At 39.7% G+C, this 26,853-nt stretch overlaps 1 protein-coding gene and 1 long non-coding RNA gene across 3 annotated transcripts in view; one reads left to right on the forward strand and one right to left on the reverse strand.

Annotated features, from left to right (window-relative positions):
- The window catches only part of LOC105673829 (protein apterous-like), a 34,798-nt gene extending 19,747 nt beyond the window's left edge, over positions 1 to 15,051 (reverse strand). The window contains exons 1-3 of one of the 2 annotated variants that reach the window (XM_012369768.2): positions 14,138 to 15,051; positions 1,616 to 1,904; positions 538 to 937 (exon numbers count right to left, since the gene is read on the reverse strand). In XM_012369768.2, the coding sequence (XP_012225191.1) occupies positions 538 to 937; positions 1,616 to 1,904; positions 14,138 to 14,185 (737 nt within the window). In that variant the 5' untranslated portion in view covers positions 14,186 to 15,051. Of the gene's footprint in view, positions 1 to 537; positions 938 to 1,615; positions 1,908 to 14,137 lie in introns of both variants that reach the window. The other variant, XM_012369767.2, reaches the window with a different exon arrangement.
- A 3,885-nt stretch (positions 15,052 to 18,936) lies between these two features.
- On the forward strand, positions 18,937 to 21,437 carry LOC137001757 (uncharacterized). Its single transcript, XR_010891627.1, has 2 exons — positions 18,937 to 19,075; positions 19,489 to 21,437. It is a non-coding gene; the product is annotated as an uncharacterized lncRNA (long non-coding RNA).
- The last annotated feature ends 5,416 nt before the right edge of the window (positions 21,438 to 26,853 follow it).

Consider the following 26,853-nt stretch of genomic DNA (forward strand, 5'->3'; position numbering starts at 1 on the left):
GAAATTACGAGCGTATACTCGCGGCGAAACGTGAGTTACGCAAGGGACGATGCATTTTCAGAGCGACTCTTCAAATCGGCCCTGGAATCGCAGAAATTACTTTGCGCTTGACTTGCTCGCGTGAGCAGCGCGACTATTCTCGGCGACTCGTAACGAGCCGCGGCCTCGTCGCATTGAAATAGGATGAAATAGGACGAAACCGCCGGAACAGCCACAACATTGATAAGATCGTTCGTGGGACAAATTAGAGTTCAGAAATTAAAAAGCTAAGCTTCTACGAAATTATAGTCTGACGAAATAGATAAAGAGATTAAGAAAATTATATAGCACATAATTCATGAAATCTTCAGCATCTTTCGCACAGAAAACGAACGAAGGTTTAAATAATCGCCTCGCCCTTTAGCCCCGCGGCTAATCTCGATTATCAAATTTTCCTCTCCGTTTGTGTCATAAATAAGAGTATAATCTGGAGAGAGAGCTAAGATAGAGATTTATATTTGAACGGTAGGCGCAAAGTGGAGATATGAGTTTACTCACCGGTAGTAATCCTTCTTGCAGTAGATGTTGCCGTCTCTGCTGAAGCAGGTGACCTCGCCGTCGAGGCCTTGACGGCAGTGCGAGCACTGGAGACACGCGGCGTGCCACCGCCTGTCGACGGCCTGTAGGTAGAATCTGTCGGATATCCTGAGACCGCAGCCCGCGCACACCACACCCGGAACGTCCTCGGATTGCGCGGGCGGCGTGGGCGGCGGTTCCAGCTTCGGCACGGCGTGCAACTGCTCCGTCGTGGTTTGCTGCTCCTGCGAGTGCGGATGCAGATGGGGATGATGATGGTGATGATGGTGGTGGTGATGATGCGCAGCGGTCTGCGACGGCATGCTCAGGTCGTTGGCGTTATCGAAACTTCCGCCGCTGTTTCTGAACTCCGGTCCACCCGCTGAAAAATACAAGATAGCTCGTTGTTTGAGCAAAATCTTGACGAAATGTTTGTGCACTGCTGACCATCGTAATTTTCGAAAGCTCGAGAGGAACTGCACTGCTGTTTCTTGGGGAAGGCAAAGGGCAGGAAAGAATGTTGTGAACAGCTGTTTTGATAATAGTTCACCTGCTGATAGAGACTGAATAGGGAGCACAAAGCGCGGAGAGACAATAAAGTTTGTTCACCGATGTATACAAATCGAGGGACAGCCTTCGAAAGGATTTTTCGTCGGAGCGTGTGAATCTATCGCATTTTAATAGAATGTGATCAATTCCTCAAACTCGTCATTTTGTATAACTTATTTACAATAGTCGATTAATTTTATTATAATTAAATATTAAATTAAGCTAGTTTCGAGACACTTAAAATTCAATAGACTTTAGAAAAGTGTTAAGCAATTTTTATAAATCTGAAATTTGGACATCATCATTTAAAAAAAAATAAATTATGAAAAGTAAATAATGACATGCAAAATTATCTGATAAAACCAATAAACAGTGCATATGCTGTTTATTTTCTAAAAAATATCTGTTAAAAACAACGAGAATGTCCAAAGAATTTCATCTCCGCATATCATCTTAATACTTGGAAGACCAAAGACTAATGATTCTCTGCGCAGGTAAAAGAAAGCCTTACCTGCGGGAGAATCGTAATCCCTCGAGTCGTAAGGGGTAGTCGAGCCGTCGTAGCAATTGTTGTTGGTGCCGCAGTGGGTCTGATGTAAGGGTGTATGATGGGACCCATGGTGATGAGCGGCGGGAGGGCTGCACGGCAGAGTGGTAGGTCGCGCAGCATCGCCCATCGACGCGGGCAGGCAAGGGCTGAGATCCCGCGCCTGGTCCACCGCACCGGGCCCCCCCGTGCTACCGGGTCCTCCTTGACGTCCCACAGCCAAGCCGCTGCCACGCTCCTGCGAGCTGGGCGGCTGCTGAAACAAATCGATGTATCGATATTTTAGTATCAAATCGACGTTTCGCGGCGTGCGAGACGAAAGCGCGCGCGTGTGACGTAAACGCGAGCGCTCCTTATGCTACATTCGGCGCAAAGTCCACGTTAATCGTGATTCGTCGTTTTTCATGAAATTGAATGAGAGATGAAAAGGTCATTTCTGTACACGCAATATCCTTCTCTATGCATAAATTTGTGATTAATGATCTATTTCAGCTCGTGACTCCTTGTGCGTGATCGAGATGTATAATTTAGAAAATAGCCCCGGAGGAAGATTGCGGTTAGGATAGATCGTTAGCGAGAATATAATTAGAACAAAGATGTAGCAAAAAGATCAAGCAGATAAAGAAAGCTAAAAATTAGAAGAAAATGTAGGAGCCTTAAAATGTAGAAAAAAATGTAGAAATGTAGACGCGGCAGAAAAGACCGAATAAAAGAGCTAAAAAGCCCGAGGAAAATATAGAAACACCGGAACACAGGAGTGCTGTATAAAGAAGGCACTCGAGGTCGAGAAAAGAGAAAAAAAAGACAAATGTGTCAACGTACATAAGAGAGTGAAAGAGAGAAGGACGGAAAAACTCAAAGGAAAGACTAATTGCGAGACGTCATAAAAGATCAGCTGAGACAATCGGCGGAATAAAAAATACGAAGGTAAGATCCGAAAGATGAAGGAGGCTGATGGATTAAAGGGACCAGTAGGGCAGAGACAAGAGAGAGAGAGGAAGGCCCGAGAGAGTAAGCGGCGGACCGGGACGGGGAAGGGGAAGGAGACGCGGAGGGCCGATCGCGGACGAAGCTCACGAAGAATGCAGGTGAAGTGACGACGGGCCGCAACTGCCGTTGTCACCAGAGGGGAAGGAACACGCAGAAAGAGAAAGAGGCACGCCGGCGATGGTAGCCGGTCGCCTCTGATGGATGTCGCAAGACCCGCACAGCGCGCCCGCGCGCGTACGCGCGGCCCTATAAGGTGCCCGAAGGCGGCCAATCCGAGCCACCGTCGTGTTTCAAGTGTTCAACTCGCCCGCCGCTGCTGCGTGGACATAAATTACGAGCTGTCTCTCCTCGCCGATCTCTCCCCACCCCCACTCCTCTCTTTCTCCCTTTATTCCTCTCGATGTATTTATCTATTTACTTAATTCAACGTTCCTCCGCTTAACTCTTCGGAGTTCGCGAGAGGAGAGCGGCTTCGGACCGGATTTCTGTCCCTCCGCAAAAACGAGCCAGGCTGCTAATCCAAAAGTACGAAATCCAACGGAAATGTGTGAAAACTGTAATAAATCGTTCTCTTCGACGAATTTCGAAGCTTTTGAATGACTGTAGAGTGATTCTTCGAACTTTTAAATTACCTAGTTCCGTAAAATCTGCAGATTATATACTCTCGTGTGAATGAATTTGATCCATAAACCACAAAAAACTATCAATTCTCTCAGGTGAATCTTAAGTCAACCGTGAAACTTTATGTTTTACCAAAAACTTCAAAAAACTTGCCGACTTTTCGTTAGAATCTTAACAGTCTTTACAAATCCACTATGATCCACCATCTACGGTGTTCTTTAACAGGTATAAACCTGAAAAATATTTGGAAAAATGTTTTCCATTTCTTTCAAGGTTTCAGCATAGAATTTCTTTATATTGTCACGCGATGCAAAGACAAATTTCGTTGCAAATCATTGATTAATGTTGACGAAAATTGTTGATTATTTAAAACAATCTAAGCGGGAGGCCAAACTCTAATTACACGTGTTCTGATTATTCAAGCCGTAATTTTGGCATTTAATGCACACCATCGCGGAAATAATTCGTTTCATCGTACAAGAGTTCTTCGTCTAATATTTGGATAAAAACAATCTGCAATACGGCGAGGAGCAGAAATTCCGCTACCGCGCAGGACGTGATGCGAATCGTTAATCCCGAACCAACTTTGTTTCAGCTGCACGACGTAATCTTTACGTACACGTTGTTGATCCTTACGTAACGGATCGGCTCGCGGAAGGTATCGCAAGAATGCGCGTTCCTCAAAGTGTCCCCCGCATTGTCCTATCCCGTAATGAACCGCCATCGCGTGCGGTAACAGGCTCATTAGACCGCGTCGCGAATTATTTACGAATCGGGATTGTCCGCAATTTCGCGGAGGCACCGATCCGGCTTATATTGCGCGGAAATCAATTTCATCGCCGGCGTGATTCACCTGTAACCTACGACGACGGGTGAAGTAAGAAAAATGCGCGCGCGTCTCGATCGCGCGCGACGTTGCCAGCACACATCGCAAATGTCGACGTGTTCGTAATTTCGGGAAAATTGAGCCTGGAAAAATCTGAAATGCCGAATTGAATCGCGATTCGACGCTCGGAGAAGCTTCGCGACTCGATGGAACAATGCGGGAAAGGACAGCCGATAGTGATCGGCCGATAAATTTCTCACGAAAGCGGCGAGCGAGCGCGATCGATCCTCGAGATCCTTATCCATCTCGAGAGCGGTCCGGCAACGAGCTCTCGCGGACTGCAAAGAGACTTTCACCGGCGGCGAAGCTTGCACAAGAGTGCGGTACCCGCCTTCCCTCTTTTTTTTTTCCCCCCTTTTCTCCTCTCATTTTCGCGAAATCGCGGCGTAAATAATGTGCGCGGAATCCGCGCAGTCACGAGATGCCGGCACGGAAACCGAGTAGAATGCTACCAGAAATGTCGCTCGACCGCCGGCAGAAAACCACGTTCCCGCCTCTTACTTGCGCGAATCTGTTTGTTTCCCCTTTTTCTTTTCTGTTTTTTTTTTTTTTTTTTTTTTTTAATGTATACTTGTGATGTCGCGCGAGTGCCGCGACGGCAACGCGACGATTGAAAAACACTGAGAGCACCAGTTTTGTCGGAGTTGAAGTTTTCAGTAGAAAAATGTGGAAAGTGAACATGCATTTAGCACAGATGCAGTGATGATGCAATAATGAATTTAGAATGTGAAAGAATTTTACAACTGTTCGCCGCTGATTTTCTGCATATTTTTAATAAATATCTTTTTAAGTGTATTTTTTGCGCGGCCTCTCTGCTTTTCTCGATGATTTGCAATTATCTGTTCGATGTGTGACGTGCGATGATTTGTAACAATGTCTTTTTTTTACTGAAGAGATTCCAATGAAACATCTGTTGGACTTTATTAGTCTTATTGTAATTTTTGTGATTTCAAATCGAATAATCTTATCTCTTGTTATTTTTAAATAAAACTTTGAAATAAAATTATTAATTTCTTTATGTGCTAAAATTCTTCTGTAAGATTTAAATATTCGAATATTAACTTTATTTGCATTTCGAGCAAAAAGTAGGAATGTAAAATATCCAACATATTTGTTTTCTTATAAAAAATGAACGATTGCGTGCGTTTTTATGGTGCCGATTTTATTGAATGCGCATTTTAATGCAAACATAAATTAAACAGTCTTGTTAATTTATTCAAATTCTAAGCGTTTAATTAAAGTCCCACTATTTCTAATGGAAAGAACATCCGGTGGTTCTGCAATATCTGGTCGAAATCAACGATATTAACAAACATTGCGCACACAGAGCGGCGGGTTTGAAAAATCGAGCCGTCGTGCCGACCGCGGACGGCAATTTGTTTGAAAATGTGAGACCGAGCGCGATCCGACTACGGAAAAGCATGCGCACGATAACCTTACGTCACGACCTGCCGAGATACAGCGTTATCGCCAGTAAATTGTAACTCGGCTCTCTTTTTCAGCGCTCGAGCCAAAGAAGAAGCCCGGCCTGACGGCGGTTGAGTCAGCGAAATTTCTTTCAACATCGACAACGACGGCGAGTAAAAAATTATCGGGATAGCTCGTCCTCGATATCAATAGCGCGGCAACGTTGCCACGCCGTCGGCGCTGAAGTTCTTAGAACATTAATATATAAACTTCCGTATAACACACAGATTGCGTATATAATGGTGTCTTTGTGGTTGGAGGAACATTTCATTCCTTCTGAAATTTATTATCCTTAACGGAGAGAAAAAAAAAAGAGAGGGAAGAAACACACATTTCTCTCTCTCGTAAAATCCTCAAAAATTCTTTTTCAATTTATTGACTAAATCATTTCTTGATGAAAAAAGTTTCCTTTAATTAAAAATGACCAGAGAGATGAATTAACTCGCCTCGTCTGCAGAAAAATGCAAATACAATTTAATTTATTTCTAATAAAAACAATAAATCAGAAATATAATATCATACATGCAATATAAATGCACTTTTTTATTTTTGTGGAGTTAATTCGTCGAAGCGAGAGAAAAAATGGTGCTATCTTAAAATTGTTTTTATTAAAAAATTGGCAACCGTTCCAAGAAGAGTGTTAAAGTTGGAAGCGTGTTACTGGTAGCCGCTCATGCACGCGAAGAGTGGCACGTGTACTGTCGGCGCGTATCAGCTTCCCTTGCCAACGATAGCGATAACAATAAACAGCCTCGTCCATCGGCGACCGCGGTTTTTCTCTCTTTCCTTCTCTCCATCTCTTTCCCGCTCAAAACGCGTGGGCGACGCTTAACACCACGGAGAGCCGATAAACTGCCCAGCTATCTGCACTTCTCCGCGTCGCCGTTGCGAGCTACCAATCGCCCGAGCTGGAGAGAGTGCGGCCAGAAATATTGGATTGCGCGCTACCGTGCCGCGGAATGTACAGGGTGTCGCGTAATCGCGTGATTCTTTCCGATATATGGGCGAAAAAAAGAATCATCCCAGCGTCTAAGTACCAATAATTGCGAAATTACTCGCAAATTGTGTTTATATATTCCTATAATTAATAATTTTGATCAAATATGTACGCGCAACACGTGGAATGAAGCCTTAAAAATTCACTTTCAACGTCTCGAAATTTTCTTCGCGTCCATTAATTTATGTAACAAAATGCAGTTTCCGCGCTTGCAAGCTCAGCGGTGGACAATAATGTATTGGGCGCACGACAGATTAATTAAACAACAGTATCGCGATTTAACGCGCGTTGTGAGAGTCCAATTTGTTTCCGAGATTTCCGGCCGCGTATCGCAGGTGTGGACCACCTTTGATACTATTTCTTAAGCCGGAGCGAGAAAGTGTCGTTCCTTTGGAACGGTGACGTCTGAACGACGTCGCAAATTAGTCGGATCGTTGATTCGCGCCACACCGCGCTCCACTTTGAAGCGTATTATTAGACCGCCCCGAAGAATATCGATGGCGCATCACGCAAGACTAGTTTCACATGCGTCGCTAATTTTATTCGCATATTATTCTAAGGCGAGGAATCAATGATTATTTGTTTATCCATAAATTAATCTCGCAAAATAATTTCTCATGTGAAAATTCTGTTTTTCTTTTACACGTAGTACTGTTCAGTGAAATCATTGATTTTACCGTCAAAAATCTGACGTATATAAATAATTTCATGCGTAGATTTAATACATAATACGCAAAAATAAATCACATTTTTCCGAAAATGTGCAAATATGCGATTTATGCGTTCAGTTTAATCCGTTAATTTTACATTTAATCATTATCGTTCTTCCTTGATTTTTCAGCTGCGATTACAGTCAGTAAAAATGTTTAGTAGAGCGCATGTAAATCACGAACGGAAGTAATGGACACATAAATCACGATTGTATTTTCGAAGCTTATATCAGCCGAAACGCCAAGTATCTAAAAAATAGTCAGTACTCCCGAGTTTAAGCACGCCTCTCTTCCCGATCGCTCTGATAAACGGAGTTCTGTTAACACGCGGGAAGCGGCGGGTGTCGCATGCCGAGGAGGCCAAGAATCGCGACCTGACCCCGGGAGATTAGCGATCCCCCTTCGGGTGGGCATCATCCTGCTTCTCGCATTCCGCGAGAATCGCCCGCCAATTCTAGGGACGCTTTATAAAGAACTGTAATTATTATCCTCAATAGTTCTGTCGGAGGAGCGCGTTTCGCTCATGCGACAACAAATGGATTTCAAAAAAAATATCATTAAATAAAAATTCTTGCATTTTCGCGATTAATCTTTTTTCTGCAAATGCAATTTTTGTAAAATATTGAAGATAGTATTTCTAAAAAATACGCATTAAAGAGTTTTATTACTTACTCTCGCAAAAAATTTCGTTAAAAATAAAATTCTATTATTTTTTCCTGCGAAAATTTTGATGAAAACAAAATTCTGCATAAAAATATTGCAAATGTTGCTCGGAATAAAAAGATACGCAGGTTCAGAGAACAGAATTTCAGAATTTTTAATTGTTGCGACACATATTTTTTTATGTACTTGATAAACTCTTGTTAAATTGAAGTGTCTCTGCCCGTGCGGATTTGCGTGCGGTTCATCGACGCCATTCAATGCGCGCTTGCATGCTAAATGATTTCGACACGCGAGCATCGTGGCCCTTAAAATCTGGTTTCCCTCTGATCGAGGTAAATTAAGTGCGATGCGTGACATGACAATCGACGAGGAAGAACCGCGCGATAATCACATTAACCCCTTCGTGACCGCAAGAAGCCTTCAATCTTTAACATTGAATCTTTTCACGATTAAACCTTAATTCTTTTAGGCTGATTAGTCAAAATAGATTAAGATTTATTACACTCTCGACGCCTTTTCAATTCATCGATTCTCAACGCCGAATAATTTCGTATTATTAATGCTTCCTCGTTATTGAAATAAACATTTTTTAGTTTCTTTTCTCTTTAATATCTATAATTAATTACAAATTGCTTGTACAAGATTTTTTTCCTGTTATTTTGCACATCGATGGCATTTGCAGTTGTGTTTTTTTCTCTCTCTTTTTTATTTTTATCGGAGAGGATTTTGCATCCGTCGGGAAATTTTGTTCCACCGAGAAATTGAATCGGATGAATATTTTCGGATGCGCGAGCACGTAACGTTCGAACCGATGTTTTTAATAAGTGAGCAAATATAAATTTTACGTTTATCGTCGCGTTGATACTACACGCACGGAGTAATCCACTGGCCAGTGCAAACGTCATTCCAGATTTAAAAGCGGCGCAACTTGAAAGCCGTCATTTTTCAGTTATCGTCGCGGTTCGTTTTACAAACCGCTTGATTAACCGCCATTTCAATGAAATTTACGAAACTTAAATTTATGTCTTAGAATGACCTCTGATTTTATCACGTTAGAAAACGTGTATTTGATCACGAAATTACACGGCGTAGCGCTCGAAATGAAGGAATCTTGTAAAATAAAATATCGTCGGTGTTAACACGCCGACAACCAGCGTTTTAATGTTTCCAGTTAACTTCATGTTTAAACATCAACGCTGTTTTAATAGAATTCGCGCTGGTAAAGAAGCTTCCACTCGCGGATCGTTATACATCGTCGAATGAATGAGCGCTTCTCTTCCTGACACCCTGTATATATGTCCATTTATGAAATAACGGACAAGTGATAACGTCAACAACAAGTGCAGCGGTGAAGCCGACCAGGTTGGACTGCCTCGAGTGCGAAGTTAAACGTCGAGCGAGTTCTGGCCGCGACGATGACTGCCACGACGGCGGGCGGCGGATATAATCTCGGCGTGTAATAAATTACAGTCGTCACAAACGGCGCTCTATCGCAGCCAGACACGTTCGCAGCAAGATGGCCTTATCTCACCGAAGCCACAATGATCGTCCTCTCTCTCTCTCTCTCTCTCTCTCTCTCTCTCTCTCTCTCTCTCTCTCTCTCTCCCTCTTTCTTTTCGCGTCTGCGAACATGTTTGGAAAAGTTTCGCGCTGTGAGACTAACCGACGCCAAATCGAATGATATCTGAAAGCCGATACGCTTTACGTATTTTCCTGGATGAGAATGCAGGCGGTATAAGTGGATTCGAAATTGTGGCGAGGCTACTTTAGTGTCCGCGGAATATTAGATGGCTGCAAAGAAATATTCGCTAGATGCTTCTATCTCGCCTGCATGGCGCTTACGCACATTCTGATACAATACTTAGTTAATATTTGCGATACGATATTTTAGTAATGTTGAATCCACATTTCCACTTAGTTTATATTGAAAAAATTATACATAAGCAGATAACACAATTAATCTTCACAACTCACGTATGTCGATCTCGGAAAATGAATTGATTGATTTGAATATAAATTACATTCATTCGTTAGCTTGACTTTATTTATTCAGTTTAATGCAAATCATTTTTGTATTCTATAGAATTTATATATATTGTATCGTATATATTTGCATATATTGAAAGAAAAGGAAAGTGTGTTGAAAAAATGGTGAGCGTACAGATGTTATTGAAACTATTTGGCTGCTATTTATAAACGAGTAGATAGAATAAAAGATCCAACAATTTTCAATGTAAAAGAAAATTTGTCTTTGATGCAGCTCTAGCGGAAAGCGTAAAGGCCTTTATTACATCATTTTATATCATTTTTTTCACTTTACACAATTACGCTAGTAAAAATGATAAAATTTTTATATTAAAAACTGCTTGACGTTTGTGAGCGATAGCCAAATTGTTTTGGCAACATTCTAATTGTCGTTCTGTATTTGGTTCACATAAAATATGATAGAACTGCAATCTATCTACGCTAATATATATTTCCGTCTTCTCAAGGCAAGTGTTAGGCGGAACTATGCCGAATTGACGCTTCGCGACAAATAATTTTCATAACGAAAAGCCATCGTATAACAAATATGTGCGTATAAATGCATTTCCTGTTGTGCGTTCGACATCCAGAATTATATTTGGATATTTCACAGCGTAAATTTATTTACAAATTAAGTTTTATTCGTACTTCAAGCTCTCGCGTAACTATTTCAAGCGGCGGAACGAGAGGCACAAAATATGAAATACATAATAATAAAATTGACAGCATTGAAAAGGAAGAAATTTTGAAAATGTTGGAAATAAAATATTGAATACTTCCAATTCGTTTGTCGACAGAGATTAATTAATAGCAGTCAACGTAGTGGAATTAAACGTAGAGACGTCATGTTACTTTTCGCAACGTTACTTTACGCTCAGCTCCTTTCATTGGCGCACGCGTGATTAATGCGCCGGTTTAATTAATCGACGACAAGGGACAATCAATTACGTTTGTTTACAAGCAGTACTCGTTACTTACGACGGTCTCGAACCGGTTGATTAAGAGTAAATTAATGTTACTCGAAGGTGGACCGTGGTTATCACACCCGACCACGTAATCCCATTGCTTTTAACTACCGAATAATTATCGATCGCCTCTATTGAGATTCTACCGTTAGTTTAATCGTTTACGAGAGCAGATGGTTTTATTTGATATTAATTCGCAATCGCATTGGAACGATTAATATGAATTTTTTAATTTACTTAAAATATATTATTTTATACAATCTAATTTCCGGTTATTAGAATTTTTTAATATTTTGACAAACGCAATATGCAAGACAACTGCATTTCCAGAATGTTAATCTGTTGTTAATCTTAACAAACTTGAAAATCCATAAGTATTTTATGCAGAAGAAACTAGATTTGTTGTTACATTTATATAATACACTGTGAATTTTGGACAAACTTCCCGGGATTTCAAATTTTCTTTTTCGATCAGAAAAAGATACGCGCAAGTGAATAATGAATAACTGTTGAACATATGCTTATTTCAGTGAGTTAAACTAATAATTTAAAATAGCAATTCATGTTATTCTCAAAATATATAATATTTTGGAATATTTTGCTAATATAAGCAATAAAATGCAGATTGGACTTTGATTTAAGTTACAATTTGTTTGTAATAAAATATATAGCGCTATGAACTTGTGATAGCAATGCTGTATCATTCGATCTAATATATTACAAAGCTTGTAACTTTATGAAATAAAATTCAGAACGGCCGAGTAAAATTTTGCTGCCAGATCTGCTTTCGAATGCTCTCTCTCTGCGCCCGTCGCACGTCTCGGATTCGCACCTGCACGAGCTAAACTCAACCTGGTTCCGTTCCATCGCACTTTCAAATCAAGCTGGCTCGTCAGCTCCGCAGCGACGGTTACGACAAAATTCTCCAAACTTGTATAAAATCAAGTAAGTAAATTTCGCTGTTGTATGTATATGCGGAACATATATCTTGCATTTTCATTATCGCGAAAAGCACGCAAATTGGTTTTGCGCCTACATAATTGAAGTACACATTCATTAAATCAAAATCAGATTTCCATGTGAAATAGAAATTTTAACCTGATTCTTACAAAGCTATTATGTAGTCACATGTTTAGAGGTATAATTTCCAAATTTATGCAAATTTTGAACATCAACGCCGTTTACGATATTGGACGCCGACTTTCATATATCAATATATCATTCCGTGAATGTCGGCATTTGAACAGCATTTTAAGAGTAGCTTTATGTCAGTTACATTCCTGACGGAACAGAAAATGTGTATAGATTACATTATGTCCTAGAAATGTGCAGGCTATTATGAAAATAGCTGACGAGAACCAGAGACAGAATTACGATCTACTAACATAAAGTAAGAGAGCGCGAGAACCTGTCGTTTCTATGATATTTCGCACTGACATTTTAATGCAATTCTTGGATGCACAAGCCTGTCTGACGATTGGATGCATAAACGTTTCATTGTTAGGGAAAGCTATTGAAATAATAAATAATTTATGTTGGTAATTTATGAGAAAACTATTTTACAACGCATAAAATTAATACTAAACTATACCACACGTTGTTTTTTAAAAGTGAGTTTACCATGCAAAGCAATTTCAGAGCCGAGCAAGATATAAGTTAGAAATTTTTATCAAAATTTAATTTTAAATAAAGTTTAATTCAGAAAATAATTAAAGTTATAAATTCGGTTAATGTGGGCATTGAAAAGTGAACGAAAATGTATGTCTTCTAAGAAATTTTGTTACATTTTACCAGTTTTTCTTTCAATTCTTCTACTTTGCAATTATTTCACGAATACGAAAGCAAATGAAATATTCACTGCATTACTTCAAACGTTATATTAATTTTCAAACGTATGCAGCGAATATGTTTTCTATACTCTTGAATAAATATTATATTATTACTAAAAATATGACAAAATTTTCATAATTTTACATGTTGGAAATATTGCGAAAAGATAAAAAGAGATATAATAGAATTTTTTTCATTTTTCGATCTAGATAAACTGTATTCCACATTTTTTACCGAATTTTCCGCAATATAAGATTTCAAATTTTTATTTAATATATTCATCTCTTGCTTAATTTAAGCATCAAAATAAGAAATATTAAATTTTCGATCATATTACACACAAGTCGCATTCACAAATCGATAAGAAATGTCAATAAAATCGCACTCAAAAATTTACTTGTCTTAATTTCATTTGCATATAATTATCGTTAATAAGTTATCATTAGTCGTTATTAAGATTGACATTTAGGTTTATATTTAAATTCTCACCAGAATAAAACATGTTAATTTTATTCACTCTAATATAACAATTCATTTCCTGCAAAATTTTCATCATAGAAGTTCTGATAAAAGATTGATTGAGCATGAAAATGTGTCAATCCAGAAAATGTTAGCGAATAACACTCATCCGATCATTTCTTACGACATCATCATGCATAAGACATTTTCTTTCATATTCCGTAGATCAGAACTGACTTCATCCGAACCGTCGCGTTACACAAATCGAACCATGATAATGCTCGAACATCGATAAGAATTATGAATTCAAAACTGCTCTCGAAAATTTATTCATTGCAACTTCAATTGCAGTATCAACCGTTATCAGAATTGCTTAGTCTTCATAAGGCTTTTTCAGATTTTCACAATTAAAGTTCTAGCGAACGCTTGATTGAGAATAGAAAAGCATCAATCAAATCCTATCAGAAAATAAGTATCCCTCTATATTTTCAAAATATTAACGAATAACGCTCATCCGATCTTTCACAATATCATCATGCATAGGTCATTTTCTTTTATATTCGCAGGCCACACAAAAACCGTCGGAACGGACCTGCAACCGTCGCGTTACACAAATCGAACCCTAACGTACGAACGTGTGGTGAGAATTCTCAGGTAAAAAAGAGCGCTCTCTCGGAAATTCATCACTTGTATACGGAAAAGGGATAAAGCACCGAGTTCCACCGTTCACCATCTTGAATCCGACAGGGGAGAGATGCTCGCGTATCGCCCGCTCTCGCGGATCCGAGCGAGAGGAGAGCTTCCACCCCGGCGGGGTGTATCAGCTGGCGCACGACGGCCAATGGGCAACGCGGACATAGGGATGACACTCACCCAGTGCATGCCGGTGGTAGGAGGGGCGCGCTCCTCATACACTCCCATCAGGGTGGCCGCTGTCGCGGGGTAGTTCCCGCCGAGGGTGCGCGACGCCGATGTTGCCCGGGGGGGAGTCCCGAGGGATCCGCTTGCCGATAACGCGGAGATGGCGTCCGCTGTGGCTCGGGTCCTCTCTTCCTTCCACCTCTCTTACCGTTTTCACCCTTGTCCTCCTCTCTCGCGCAGTTACTCGCTCTCTCTCTCTCTCTTTCTCTCTCTCTCTCTCTCTCTCTCTCTCTGCCAGTAACACTCCCGATATCACGACACTAACGTGGGGAGGGTTGGAATCCCTCCGTGACACCTTCGTGGATAGTCGAGGGAGGAGCCCTCACGGGTGCATCTCGCTCTTTAACGAAGTCCACGGGTTATTATCGCGCGCGAGCAACAACATGTCACTTCACAGATCAGCACTGACGTCCGTAACCGTCGCCGGCGTAGTCCGGGCAGTTCTGAATTATCCGTGGCTCGTTGTCCATACTCCGCATCGCTGTCCGGCGCACCGCGAAACAAAGTGACGACGACAACGACGACGACGACGACGACGACGACGACGACGAACTGCCGAGCGTCCGCGCACCCCGCACTAAAACAGTCTCGACACTGGAAAAGTCACCACACGCGAGTCAGCCATTAAAACAACTGACTGAGAGATCACACTTTACGCGCGAAACTGTTCTTTTATCCCCGCGGGAGGAACGTCGAGCGTGCGTAAGGGCGATCCCCCGTGTCCCATGTGCTCCGCCGTGGAGAGACGCGGCGACAAACGACGGGCGGGCTCGCTGCACGGGACGAGAGACGTGGGACGACTCGGGCTGCGCCAAGGTGAGAGTACCGGACGGTTCCGACGTGCCGGAGCCGCGATACGGAGTGAAGTTACCGACGCGATACGAGTCCAATTCCGAGTGTCGGCAGCGCCGCCTCGACAGACTCGGCGGCAACATCCGTACGATGGGACGGACCCGGAGACCTGGGGTTTCGAGCGAGGCCATGCCCACGTCGCCCCACTCATCGCGCGACACGCGCATCCCGCCCCTTTTTGCGGTTCGCACGCTCGCTTCGTGCTATGATAAAGCGTTCGCTCTCGGCGAACGGGTTTGCTCGAGAAGGGCAAAAGGGTGACTGAGGGAGAGAGGAGCCGGCGCCGCTGTGCCCTGCACATTGTCGTAACCTCTGGGGTAATCAAAACTGGTAGTGCTGTAAGATCTTTTCTTCCTCGGCCAAAAGAATCTTTTACCTTTTGTTGAGAAAGAAAAAAAAAAATATTTATGATGAGTTTTATTGCAAGCAAAGTTGTCGACATTTTCAACTCTTTTGGGTTCTGGAATTTCATTTGGAATTATTTATTTTTAATTCGCATCATGTCCTTTCTGTAACCGCTATGATTCTGTACAATGCGTGTATTTTTAATTTTTACTCCATCAAGCATATTGCAGCTTCGAAATGCAACTTTCAATATTTGACAATTGGATTAGCATGCGGTAAATAAATATGAGCCTCATAATATGAAATAATGCAATGAATTTTTCCACGGAAAAATACTGACATGCGAGAAAAATTAATTATTAAAGACCACTTTGGGATTGCAACAATATTAATCCGAATCTAAAAGCACGAAATTGTATTTAATAATTCAACTCTAAAATTCTTTAAGATATAATGAAATACAATAAATATTTTAGAACAATTAGAATATAATGGTTCTTTTTGTTATTATAATTGCTACCAGCCATGGTTTATCATCCTATTTAAACTAATTGATTCTTTGAGATTAAATAACACACACTTTTTCCACAGAAGATAGTTATTGTTAATTTTAATTAACAATTTGCTTTAATAAATTTTGTATAAAATTACGGAAAATATAAGAAATGGAACAATTAAACTTCATTTTTTTCTTATTGCAATTACTATCATTCGAATAATGATTTATTCTAATTATTTCACGGCTAACTTTCTTTTAAGAAACTTTTCGTGGTTCACCGGGTCACGCATTTTTCACGTAGAGATGATACGATAAAAAGACGACAGCTATTTTTTCCTGCTCCGGCGTATGCTTAACCCTTTCACCCCTCACCGCTGTTGTGTTTTCCTCAGGAACGATACGAAGAAGAAGGAGGAGGAGGAAGACGATCTCCGAGCCGACTGAGAGACCATAGGGCGACCGTCCGATATCCCGTCATAAAGAGAAACCGGTTTCGTCACGACGTAGACGGAAACCGTCGCTCCGATCAGAAATTCCTGCCGATGCTCGGTGGCCCCCGATGATGGAATCCGCGAAAACAGCGCTCGGCGTATCGTTTGACTCTCGCCGTCGTCGTTTGCCTATGGTCGTTCTTATTCCGCGGCGTCGATTAAGTCGAGTGTTTACAGGGGAAACTGACCGGTGGAATGCTGAAAAACACGTCGACGAAGTGAGCTGTCGGCGCTGCCGGTGCTCACGCACTCCCGGTGACTCCTGGTGATCTCTGTCGCGACGCGACTGTGTATTCAGATTCTACAGAGATGAGTCGTTGATAAAGAGGAGTCTTACGAGAATGATGTTCCCGCCAGCTTCCAGCATCGCCATACGTAGTCGCCCGAGTCAGCTAGATGTAACAGAATTTAATGTTAAGTCATCATATAATGTAACTATTTTTTCATATTTTATTTTGATTTTTAGATTTTCCTCGAACGTTATTTGAAGCTTTTAAGTTGACTTAAAAAAAAAATTGCACTAAGTTTTATATTACCTTACGCACAAACTACTTTGCAGTATTTATGCATATTGCGTCAATTTCAAAATATTTTTCCCCCGTCCATTAATATATCGAAATCATTCCTTTGTAACATTTTTCATCGCAAAATAGTGCGCTGGAAATGGTGCGCATGGTATTTTCGGCATTATTCCATTCCATAAACGGAAGTCTGCGAGCGGTAAACCGTAAAGCAGCTTCTGAGTTGAAAGTGGCGGTCGGGTCGAGAGCCGTCGGTGCTTTGTGAGCTTTGTCTCTGATTAAAATCCTCGCGCACCCGATTGAAAGGGCTTTCGTCCACTCTCTGGTGAATTTGCATCGTTCTTTACGCTTTTGGTCCCGAGCAGTAACACAGACGAAAGAATCAAAGACGTAAATTCGAGTTGAGTTTGAATCTCGGAAAATCCAGGATTGAAAGAGATCCAGAAAAGAATAGACCGTTTTAGAAAAATATAATGTTTGGAAAAGGAAGGATACTCTTTTAACAAAATCTATTTCATTCATTTAATTCCATACCAATACATATGTTTTAATTTTAATATTTATATAAATTTAAGAATATAAAAACGACAATTTGGTATTTAAATACTTATAAAATTTCCATTTAATATCCAAAATTCAAAATCCAAAAATTCACAAACGTGCAAAGCTATGCATAAAAAAAATTTGCAACTCTTCAGTATTTGATTATAATATCCAAGTATTATAAAGATTTCTTATACATTTAGGGTGCGTTCGGAAACTACACCCAGAGTGAAAGTTTTTATTTATTGTCTATAATATACTATAGACAATAAATATTAGTAGACAATATAGTAGACACTATAGTAGACAATAAACACTTCAATAGTATACTATAGACAATAAATAAATAAATATATATACTATAGACAATAAATAAAAACTTTCACTCTGGTGTAGCTTCCGAACGCACCCGTACAGGAAAACATCGAGTTTCGACAGGAAGATCAATGCCTGCGAGGAGCGCAACTCGACGCTGGAAAGGTCGCACCTTGGGCTACGGAAAGGACACCCGCTTTTCGCCAGTCCAGTTGACAATGTTCCCGGGTCCGCCTGTGAACTAAACGGTCCACCCAGTGGTCATTGTCACCATTGTCTGCGGCGGGCAAGCCGCGAGCACGCGCGTATTCCGTACGAGTGGAGAAGCTGGACGCGCGACAATGAGCGGTCGGGCCGGTTACACGCAGCCTCCACAATAATGTTACAATGAGAAAGACCTTGTAAATGTTCGGACAGCGAGGCGTTTCGGGGCACAAACGGTCTAGATGTGAGCATAGAATTTTTAGATACGTTGGAATTCACAACAATCACTATGTGTTTCAGAAACATTTAGATAAATTTTTATCTGCAGATAAACTGCGAAAATTTCACGATAAAGTAAAATTCACGATAATGTCACAAGAGAGACATGTTTTGATAAGATACTAAATAATCAATAATTTAGATAAAGACGTAAAGTGCTTTAGAATTTTTAAAGAACGCAGGAAGAAAATGAAAAAAATTATTAGATGTATTATACACTGCAGAAAATGAGTGTAAAATTACAACGTAGAATTAGTTATGATTTTAGAATCAATATGCATGTTAAGTTAATTTAAACTAAACTAAAATTATATTAAATTTTTTTTCTTTCTATATTGCATGTTTATAATTTATTTTCTTTATTCTGCATTGATAATTCAATTTAACACGCGCAAAATAGACCATTAGGGAGCATGAAATCTCGTACGATTTCGGGGCTTTCACGTATACAATTGCTCCAGAGTGCAAAGGCGACAACAGTGTCACAATGGCCGAGGACCTCGTAAATGTCCGGCAAGAAATCGCCGCTTGCCCATTGTGGTGACAACGAACAGAGAATATCCGGAACAGTCGGCCGATCGAAAACGCGTGCTGCTGAATGACCACTGCGGGGATTACACGCTTATTCAAGGCAATGTAACACGCGCCGCCGCTGCTGAATCTCGCGACACTACCTCTTTTACGAACCTAGGAATTCAGGAGCGAAAGGCAAAGCGACTTAGCTCGAGCACGCCGGATGATCGTAGGATCAGTCGATTAACCCTCAACCCGGTGTATCGGTGCGCGCCCCGGAGCCCCCCGTTGAGTTTCCACAACGGTTGCTTTCCACTCAGCGAGAAAGGTGTGTGTTTAGCTGATTCAGTAGTGATAGAAGAGGCCAGTTTAATTGTTAGAAATAGCAAATCATTACGCTTTCAGAAAAAAGTAAGCTATACTTTGTGTATAAATTTTTTTTAAAGTGACAGGCTACTGTCGTACACAATTTTTAGCTCTTTTTTTAACTCGTCTAGAAAGAGATCTTGATTGTTGAAATATATGGACAAATTTCTACAAAAAGATGTTTTTATCTGAATTTTGTTCTTAATGCTACAATGGTTTTCTAAAAATATTGTGTAAAATAATCGGAATTGTGAAACAAATGGAATTTCTAACTTAGGGGACGCAATGTACTGCATAACACATTATTTGTAATAATACATCACCCGACGATTCTCATTTTGCCTGACGCGGTCACTTTATTGGCGGGATTTCCAGGTCGTGGAGCAGCAGCGCGTGCCGATCAATGAACGCTGTGTGGATTATGAGAGCTGGGTGATTCGTTGTCGAAGAGGCACGTGTTCCGTGGTAACACGTGTCTGGCTCGACGGTAGGCTTTATGAGGGAACTAGACCGACTGACGGAATGGTTCTGCGGAGCCCTTTTTCTGCAGCTTTAGCATATTCGACAGCGCCCGCCTGTTTTGTTTGCACATGCAAATTTTATTGAATTTAGTTTTTGATATATTTGATATGTTGTATTTCCGACATTTATTCGGGCGATAGAATGACTTTTAAATTTTTATTAGTCATGTTAAAAAAATATTTGGCTGATTTTATTTGAAACATAAAAATAAAATGCAAAAATAAAACGATTTGAAAACTGGGATGCAAGAGCGGCATTTCGTCCGCGTCGATTAATACAAAATTTCGCTCGGACGATCACTGGAGCAGCCGTGCTATTTGCGAGCGTTTACTCGAGAATGAACTTCACGCGCGTCTATATTCGCGAGACTTAATGCGAGCGATTCGTATGCACCGGATCCCGCAATCGCAATAAACTGCGCGGTAAGCGCGGTGCTTTTGCCGTTCGCCGTGCGCGCGAGAGGGCTTCGAACGAAACGGCGGCGAAAAAAAATGAAAATCTTGTCGAACCACTCGCGGCACCGCGGACTCGACGCGCCGACCGGCAGTTTGCAGAGAAATTAGTATGCGCGATGTCTCAGGTTCTTTTTTTGCAAGCGCTCTCGCTCCGTTGAGGAGTCGAGGATGAAAAAACTCGAGAATATCCAGAGGACTTGAAAAATTCTAGAGGAAACTCAAGAAGTTTTGAAACTATAGAAAAGAAAAATAAGAAAACATTTTTTCAGAGACTTTCTCTACGAGAATTTGGAAATCATAGAGAAAATAAAAACATTCTCAAAAGTTTTGTAATGCGAATTTCTCTAAGCAAACTTTAGAATCTCTGTAAAAATTTTGAATAATCTAAAAAACTCTGTCGAGATATTTGAGGAGTGAATTTTCTAATTTTTAGAAGCATTTTAAAAGCATTTTTTTTAACATTTCAGAGAAAGATATATGAGGATATCTTTAAAGATACTTTGAAATCTTAAGATTTGAACATATTCTATCTGTTGTTCAAAATCCCAAGGTGATAAAAATTTGATAAGTTGAGAATCCTCTTTGAACAAAAGTCTGTTAAAGGCAAATCTATTATAGAAGTTTATTTGACTATGAAGGAAAAGGCACCTGAGATTCATAGTGACGGTGACGATTCCTCTCTTTCTCTCTGCCTCTCCCTTGCATCGAGAGCGTTCTCTTAGGACGGCGCAGACGGATATCCTCTTACTGACACGTGGCTCGCACGTGCCCTTTTGCCGACTGGTCCTAGTTGCCGAGGGCAAAAGAGGGTCCTACAACGCGATCCTATAAGGCTATTAATTAAGCGAGATTCAAGGCAAGTTGGATCCGAGGACCTTCGTGCGTAACTATGGCGCGACTACGAAGCGTGCGTCACGTTTCCGCCGGCTTTGAAATTCGGCACGGGCCAATTGCCGGCTCTGATCGCCTATTATTTCAGATTTTCTTCCAAAGTCCGCTTATCGTGAAATCCGAATGTCCTCCCTTCGTATCAAACATTTTCATTTTTCGACAAGACCAACAACGTGGGAATTATCATCAATGTTGTAGTCAGAGTATTTCTTTTAATTATTCACGTTGCGTCATTTCAATCATATATTTAGTAAAAATTTTTTAAATAGATTAACAACTCTTTTTCTCATCGATAAAATAAAAGTACGAGTTTAATTACACACATTTTTAACATTTGAAGTTTTACTTTTCTAGAATTCAATGTAGCTAATGTAAATTTTGCAGAACAAGATAAATAGTGCAAACCGTATCTGTTATTAATAAAATGTTTCAGTTGTTAATGAACGGTAAATAATTTGCCGGTAATAAATTTAATAATGGGCAAAAATCGATAAAACAGAAATAAAAGGGTAAAAGTGTGTAAAGCGTCTTTCTTTGTGTAACGCAAGCTGCTTGACGATGAAATCCACCGTGTAAAGTAACACGACACGTTGACGAGAGCCGATCTGACGTGTAAGGGATACTCGTAAAAAAGTGAGCTCTACGCCCCGCCATGAGCTCACGTGCGCTATTATTGTGGGAAACGCGGCAATATTCTGAGCTCGACCTACCCTCGATTTTTTTGAATATATAGCTATTTGTAAAAAATGATTGTCGGAGAGGCACAAAAATACTAACAACAATATTTTTAATAAAATAAGTTGCATTTAATTTTAGATTTTATTTAAAAATTATAGATGACACTCTTTTTGAGCGATAGTGTATGGAACTCATATCAAATCATCTATCCTAAAAAAAAGTATAAAAAATTTTAATTCTTGCCTTTTTTTCAAAATATTTATTAATTATCTTGATACGCATTGTACGTTATTTTGTGCTATCAAGCGGTTATCATTGCAAAAGTTGCCTACTTTGACAGTTGTTATTTTTATTAAAGCTATAGTTACAATATATCTTTTTTTATAACTCTAAAAGAACGAAGGTTGCGAGTAGCGCTGATGTCTAATAAAATTAAAAAAAAGTTCTAAAATAAATGACAGATTATTAATTTAATGTCAATTTTTCTTAGTAAAAGTATAAAAAATTTATTATTTATTATTGCAGCTTTCTAATTTTTTAAATATTATATATTTTTAAACTAAATTTAAATTAAATTAACTTCTTATAAAAACAGATTTTATCTAAAATTAACTAAATTTGTAATTAAGTTCTTTAAAGTTTAATTCACGAGAAGCCTTCCTTTTTCAATCGCTTATAATTTGAAGATTATCGGAGTCTTGACATTTTTAAAAATAGCACAATTCTTAATTATTCATTTATAGCGATAATTCTTCCAGCAACTTCGATAAGATTGCGACCAATTATGGAGCGCTTACGTGAAAAAAAACCAGGACATTCTATCATCCGGCTTGTCGCGGGGGTGCGTGTTTCCCTCAACATTTTGCCTCCATAAAAATCTCATAAACAATGCGATCAGCCCGTGCGTGTGTCCTGCGCCCCATCCCGTTTCATGTTACAGACTTCCAGGATTCATCCATCATGCCAGAAAAAGCCCCGGCGCAATGAAACCGCCGTGGCAGCTCGTGATTGATAAAACATCAAATTAGTTAACCCAACCCCAGCACCGTAAGCCGCTCACTTTTGCGCCTATCATAAAAAATGTGTTAATACCGGGACATGACATAGTCTGGTTAGATTTTCGAGAGACATGTTTGAATTTTGAAATTTGATTAACTGCACTGTAAAAAAAACTGCAATTCTATACAAATTATTTCACAAAATACCTAAATTTTTACAGAGAGAAGAGAGTTGTAAAACTTTGCACTTCTAGATTATTGTAAAAATTGCAATTTTTAAAATAATTCTTTGATCTTTTAAAATTTATGACTATTTAATCTTTGAAACTTGGTATCTATAGAAATTGAAATTATTTGAAAACTGTAACATAGATTTTTTTCAAAGACTTGAAATTTTAGAATCGTTTATAATTATTTATAAATTTTTACTTATGTTAGAATATATACAATAATACACAAAGTGATTTGGTATATGCAAATTCCGTCTTTTATATTTAATCGATAAAGCGGAAACATTTATTCAGTAAGCGATCCTTTTAGATTTCTTAAAATGGCGTGCGAGCTTATTGCTTTCTCGTTAAACTGTAAACTCTTTTAAATGAGAGCGGCCGTACTTTGCTTAATTTGTGTGAAATCATCCGTTTACCTTCAACGTGTTCAGCTTCAACGTGTCGTCACGCCCTTTTGTGCCTTTTCGAGCCTCGAAAAGGTTTTTCCGCCCACCTGTGATCCTTAGATCCAGCTGTCATTGCTTATTTTCCATCTCTCGAATTTTCAAATTTATTTACAGCACTTTCTCGCCAATCTCAAAAATTCAAAATTTCATGAATTAAATAGTAACCAAGATTGTTAATTAAAAATTCTAGAAGTTAAAAAATTAAAAGTTTAAAGATCTTTAAAAATTGAAGAATTTAACTTAAAATACAGTTACAAAAAATCTATATCTTTAACGATTTAAAATTTAGTTTTACGTTCAAAGCGTCCGCTTTATTTTTATTTCCATGATCTAGTGTTGACTTGCAAATGCAGCCGAAAACCCGACGTCCGCACCGGTGCGTCTTGTTCGATCTCTCGAAGCTTCGGGCTTTCGCGGGCAAACCTCGAAGTGGCCAGTTATTTATGGCTGGGTGTATTGGAGGTGGATATAAACGTCGGTTATTGCAAACACTTAACAGTCCGTATATCAATCAGACGCCAAGTCGGCGCGCAGCCCCTCGAGAGAGTGAAGAGGGTGACGCTGCGCCGCGCTTCTACCCGACGCATCTTTGCGCGGCGGAGTGCATCATCGTCGACGCAGCGGTTGCAGCGGTGCGTTCGATGCACTCGACCGAGCATTACGTGAATGCGTGCGAACGCCGACGAAAACATGCGCAAACATCAACGATATCTTCCCAATGATATTTCTGTTTGCTCGTTCATTTTTCAACCGAATTATCATCTTTAAGACAAGATTTATACAATCAAGATAATTTAATTTATGCAACAAGCAGTTTTCAATTACACCGAACACACAAAATTGCATCAATATTTTTTATCATAAGCGTTGCGTTAAGTAAACCTAATAATTTTTATGTCAACTTAATTAAATTTTTCAAGTTTTAATTAAAATTAATTAATTATTTAATTTTCAACTTTCTGCATTCTTGTTTTTCTTATCTCGCAAGATTTCCAAACAACAAAATTATAATTTTATTATAATCATAAAAACAACACAATATGGTGTTATAGTATTAAATTGACATATTCTCATGAATCTTCACAGTGAATCTTTGCAGTAAATTTTTCTGAAAGTTTTTTTTATCGTTGTTTTTCGAATTTTAACTCCGACAAAAATTCTTCTTTTTCCATGACTCGCAAAATTATAATAATCCACGAAAGAAAAGTGGAAAAAAATTTCTACGCGCGTTTCCAACCATAAAGTCGTTTGTTTTACAATTGACGCATTCCTAACCGAGGGTTTATGGTTTTTATCCTGAACTCAACAAATATGTAGCGTGATCCCGAGGATTGAACGATTGAACTATAAATGAGTATAACTGGGAACTCATTCAGATCCATTGCTCAACCACACGTATCGTAAAATGTTCCTCGACGCATCGCTGACCTCCAATAAAATAGCAGCTGCCTCAACTTTTCACGGTGGCATTATAACACCTGTCATCCATGAAAAACCCGGTCAAGTGTGTGCGTTTTCACGCGTGTAACACATGAAAAACCTGTCATCAAATTTTTGTGTTACAAAAGGCTCGAATAATCCTGCACCTATTGTGTTTGTTTATATCTTCATCTTGCTATCCTTTTCTGAATTGAAATACATTGAAAAAGAATACCGGAAGAGATATCTGAATTTAGATGTTTTCAGTTATATAGAAATTGATCAACGCTCGATTTATTTATAAGGATTATTATATTGGATTCAGCTGAAATAAATTTTGTTTAGGGAAGCTAATTTTGTATGTTTGTGTGCTCTGCGCGAGCAATTAATTATTTCTACCTGTATCGCGATTTGATCGCATTCTATAAAAATGTTTTTATTTTCATCAATTTCCTGCCTTTAAATTGCTTCTTCGAAAATGCAAATCGTGCATTCACAGCTTTCTTATTGACAACTCACATACAGGGAAATGCAGTGTGGTGGTGCTTTGTGTTCCACCCGAAAGAACAAAGCGCTTTAAATTATAGCGTGATAGCGGTCCGGTTTGTGGCATTAAATTCCGCGGTCTATCGTATCTCATATCCAAACTCTCAGCTCATCCGCCTCTAATCCGACTCTAATCTTCACCTCTAATCCGGTTCGGCGTCGATTTTCTCGAGGCCGGGGCAATCCTGGACCACCGGTACGACACCGGGAGAGGAACGAGAGGAATCGTCGGAGAGGCATCGGCGCAGCTGCGCGCACGGTGCAGTCGCATAATTTATGGCATCGACGAGGCGAGGCGAAGGAAAAGGGCGGCCGGGAGTGGGAGGGTCGAGGACGAGGGGGGAGGAAGATTAACAGTAAGAGAGCGAGAGGGAGACAGGTCGGCCGCACGGACATTAAGATACCAACGAGAGGGGGGAAGCGGAGGGAAAGCGCGGGGACAAGCATTCTTTATGCGCTTTATCGGCCTTATCAAGCGGCCGGTAGTGATGTGACTTGAACGACTCGATGCCTCTTACTCTCCTGCAGACGCGTCCTTCCTTTTCCTTCTTCGCCCGCCCTCCTTCTTTCCGAGCTGATGCTGGTGTATTTTATACTTTCATAAAACGATGTGAAAAGTATTACGATAATAACATATAGTGCTAACATATGTTTTAATATAATATTGTTCAGCATAAAATTTTATATTAATATATTTTTAGAAAATTAACGTAAAAATACAAACGCTGCATTAAATGCAATCGCATAATACGTACAAGTTGCAAAAAATGTTATTGTCTTTGAAATAAAATATATATTTTTCAAATATAATAGAATGGCATCGAGAGCCGTCGCAGGATGTTAGTGCCAAATTTTTAATTTATTTTCATAAAGAATTATTTAATAAATTAGTCTACAAGAGATAGTTAGATTGTACATCTCACATCGAGATACCTAATGTGTACGAAATTATAAGTATATTGTTCTCATATCGAGAAACATTAACTTACATATAGGAATTATTGGAGAAAAAGAAAGAGAGAAAAAATATCAGGGCGCGAGTGGCTAAGCCACAGAAATATATATTTTTGTTATTCACAAAAATTCAACAAACATATGAAATTATAATCCTTGAGTTACTTTGCCTTGTATAGATGATGCATAGTTTAATATAAATAGATATAATATATCTATGCGTGAATTATTGTAATTTACACATAAACGTCGAGAATCTAACTATGCAAATAAGATAAAAATTGTCTCCGCTGCCTGTCATTTTGTCGAAAAGTCCTCGACAACATTCGACGGCATGGAAAAGCGATGAAAAAGTAAGCCGACCGTCGCGGTGACACAATTTTTTTTCGAGAGTGTGACACGATACGCGCTACGTAAGTTATTTACCGCGCGTAAATGAAGATATATCGCAGGGAAATCTTCTTTAACAACCGACCTTTCTTTCTACCTTTTCTCCTTTTTTTTTTTCTTCTCTCTCCCGCCGTTGCCTGAAAACCATTAAACATCAACGCATGCATATTTCCAGCGAGGTGTATCGCGGAGACCGCATAGATAAGGAATC

The sequence above is a fragment of the Linepithema humile genome, chromosome 8, assembly GCF_040581485.1.
Source record: "Linepithema humile isolate Giens D197 chromosome 8, Lhum_UNIL_v1.0, whole genome shotgun sequence".
NCBI lineage: Eukaryota > Metazoa > Arthropoda > Insecta > Hymenoptera > Formicidae > Linepithema > Linepithema humile.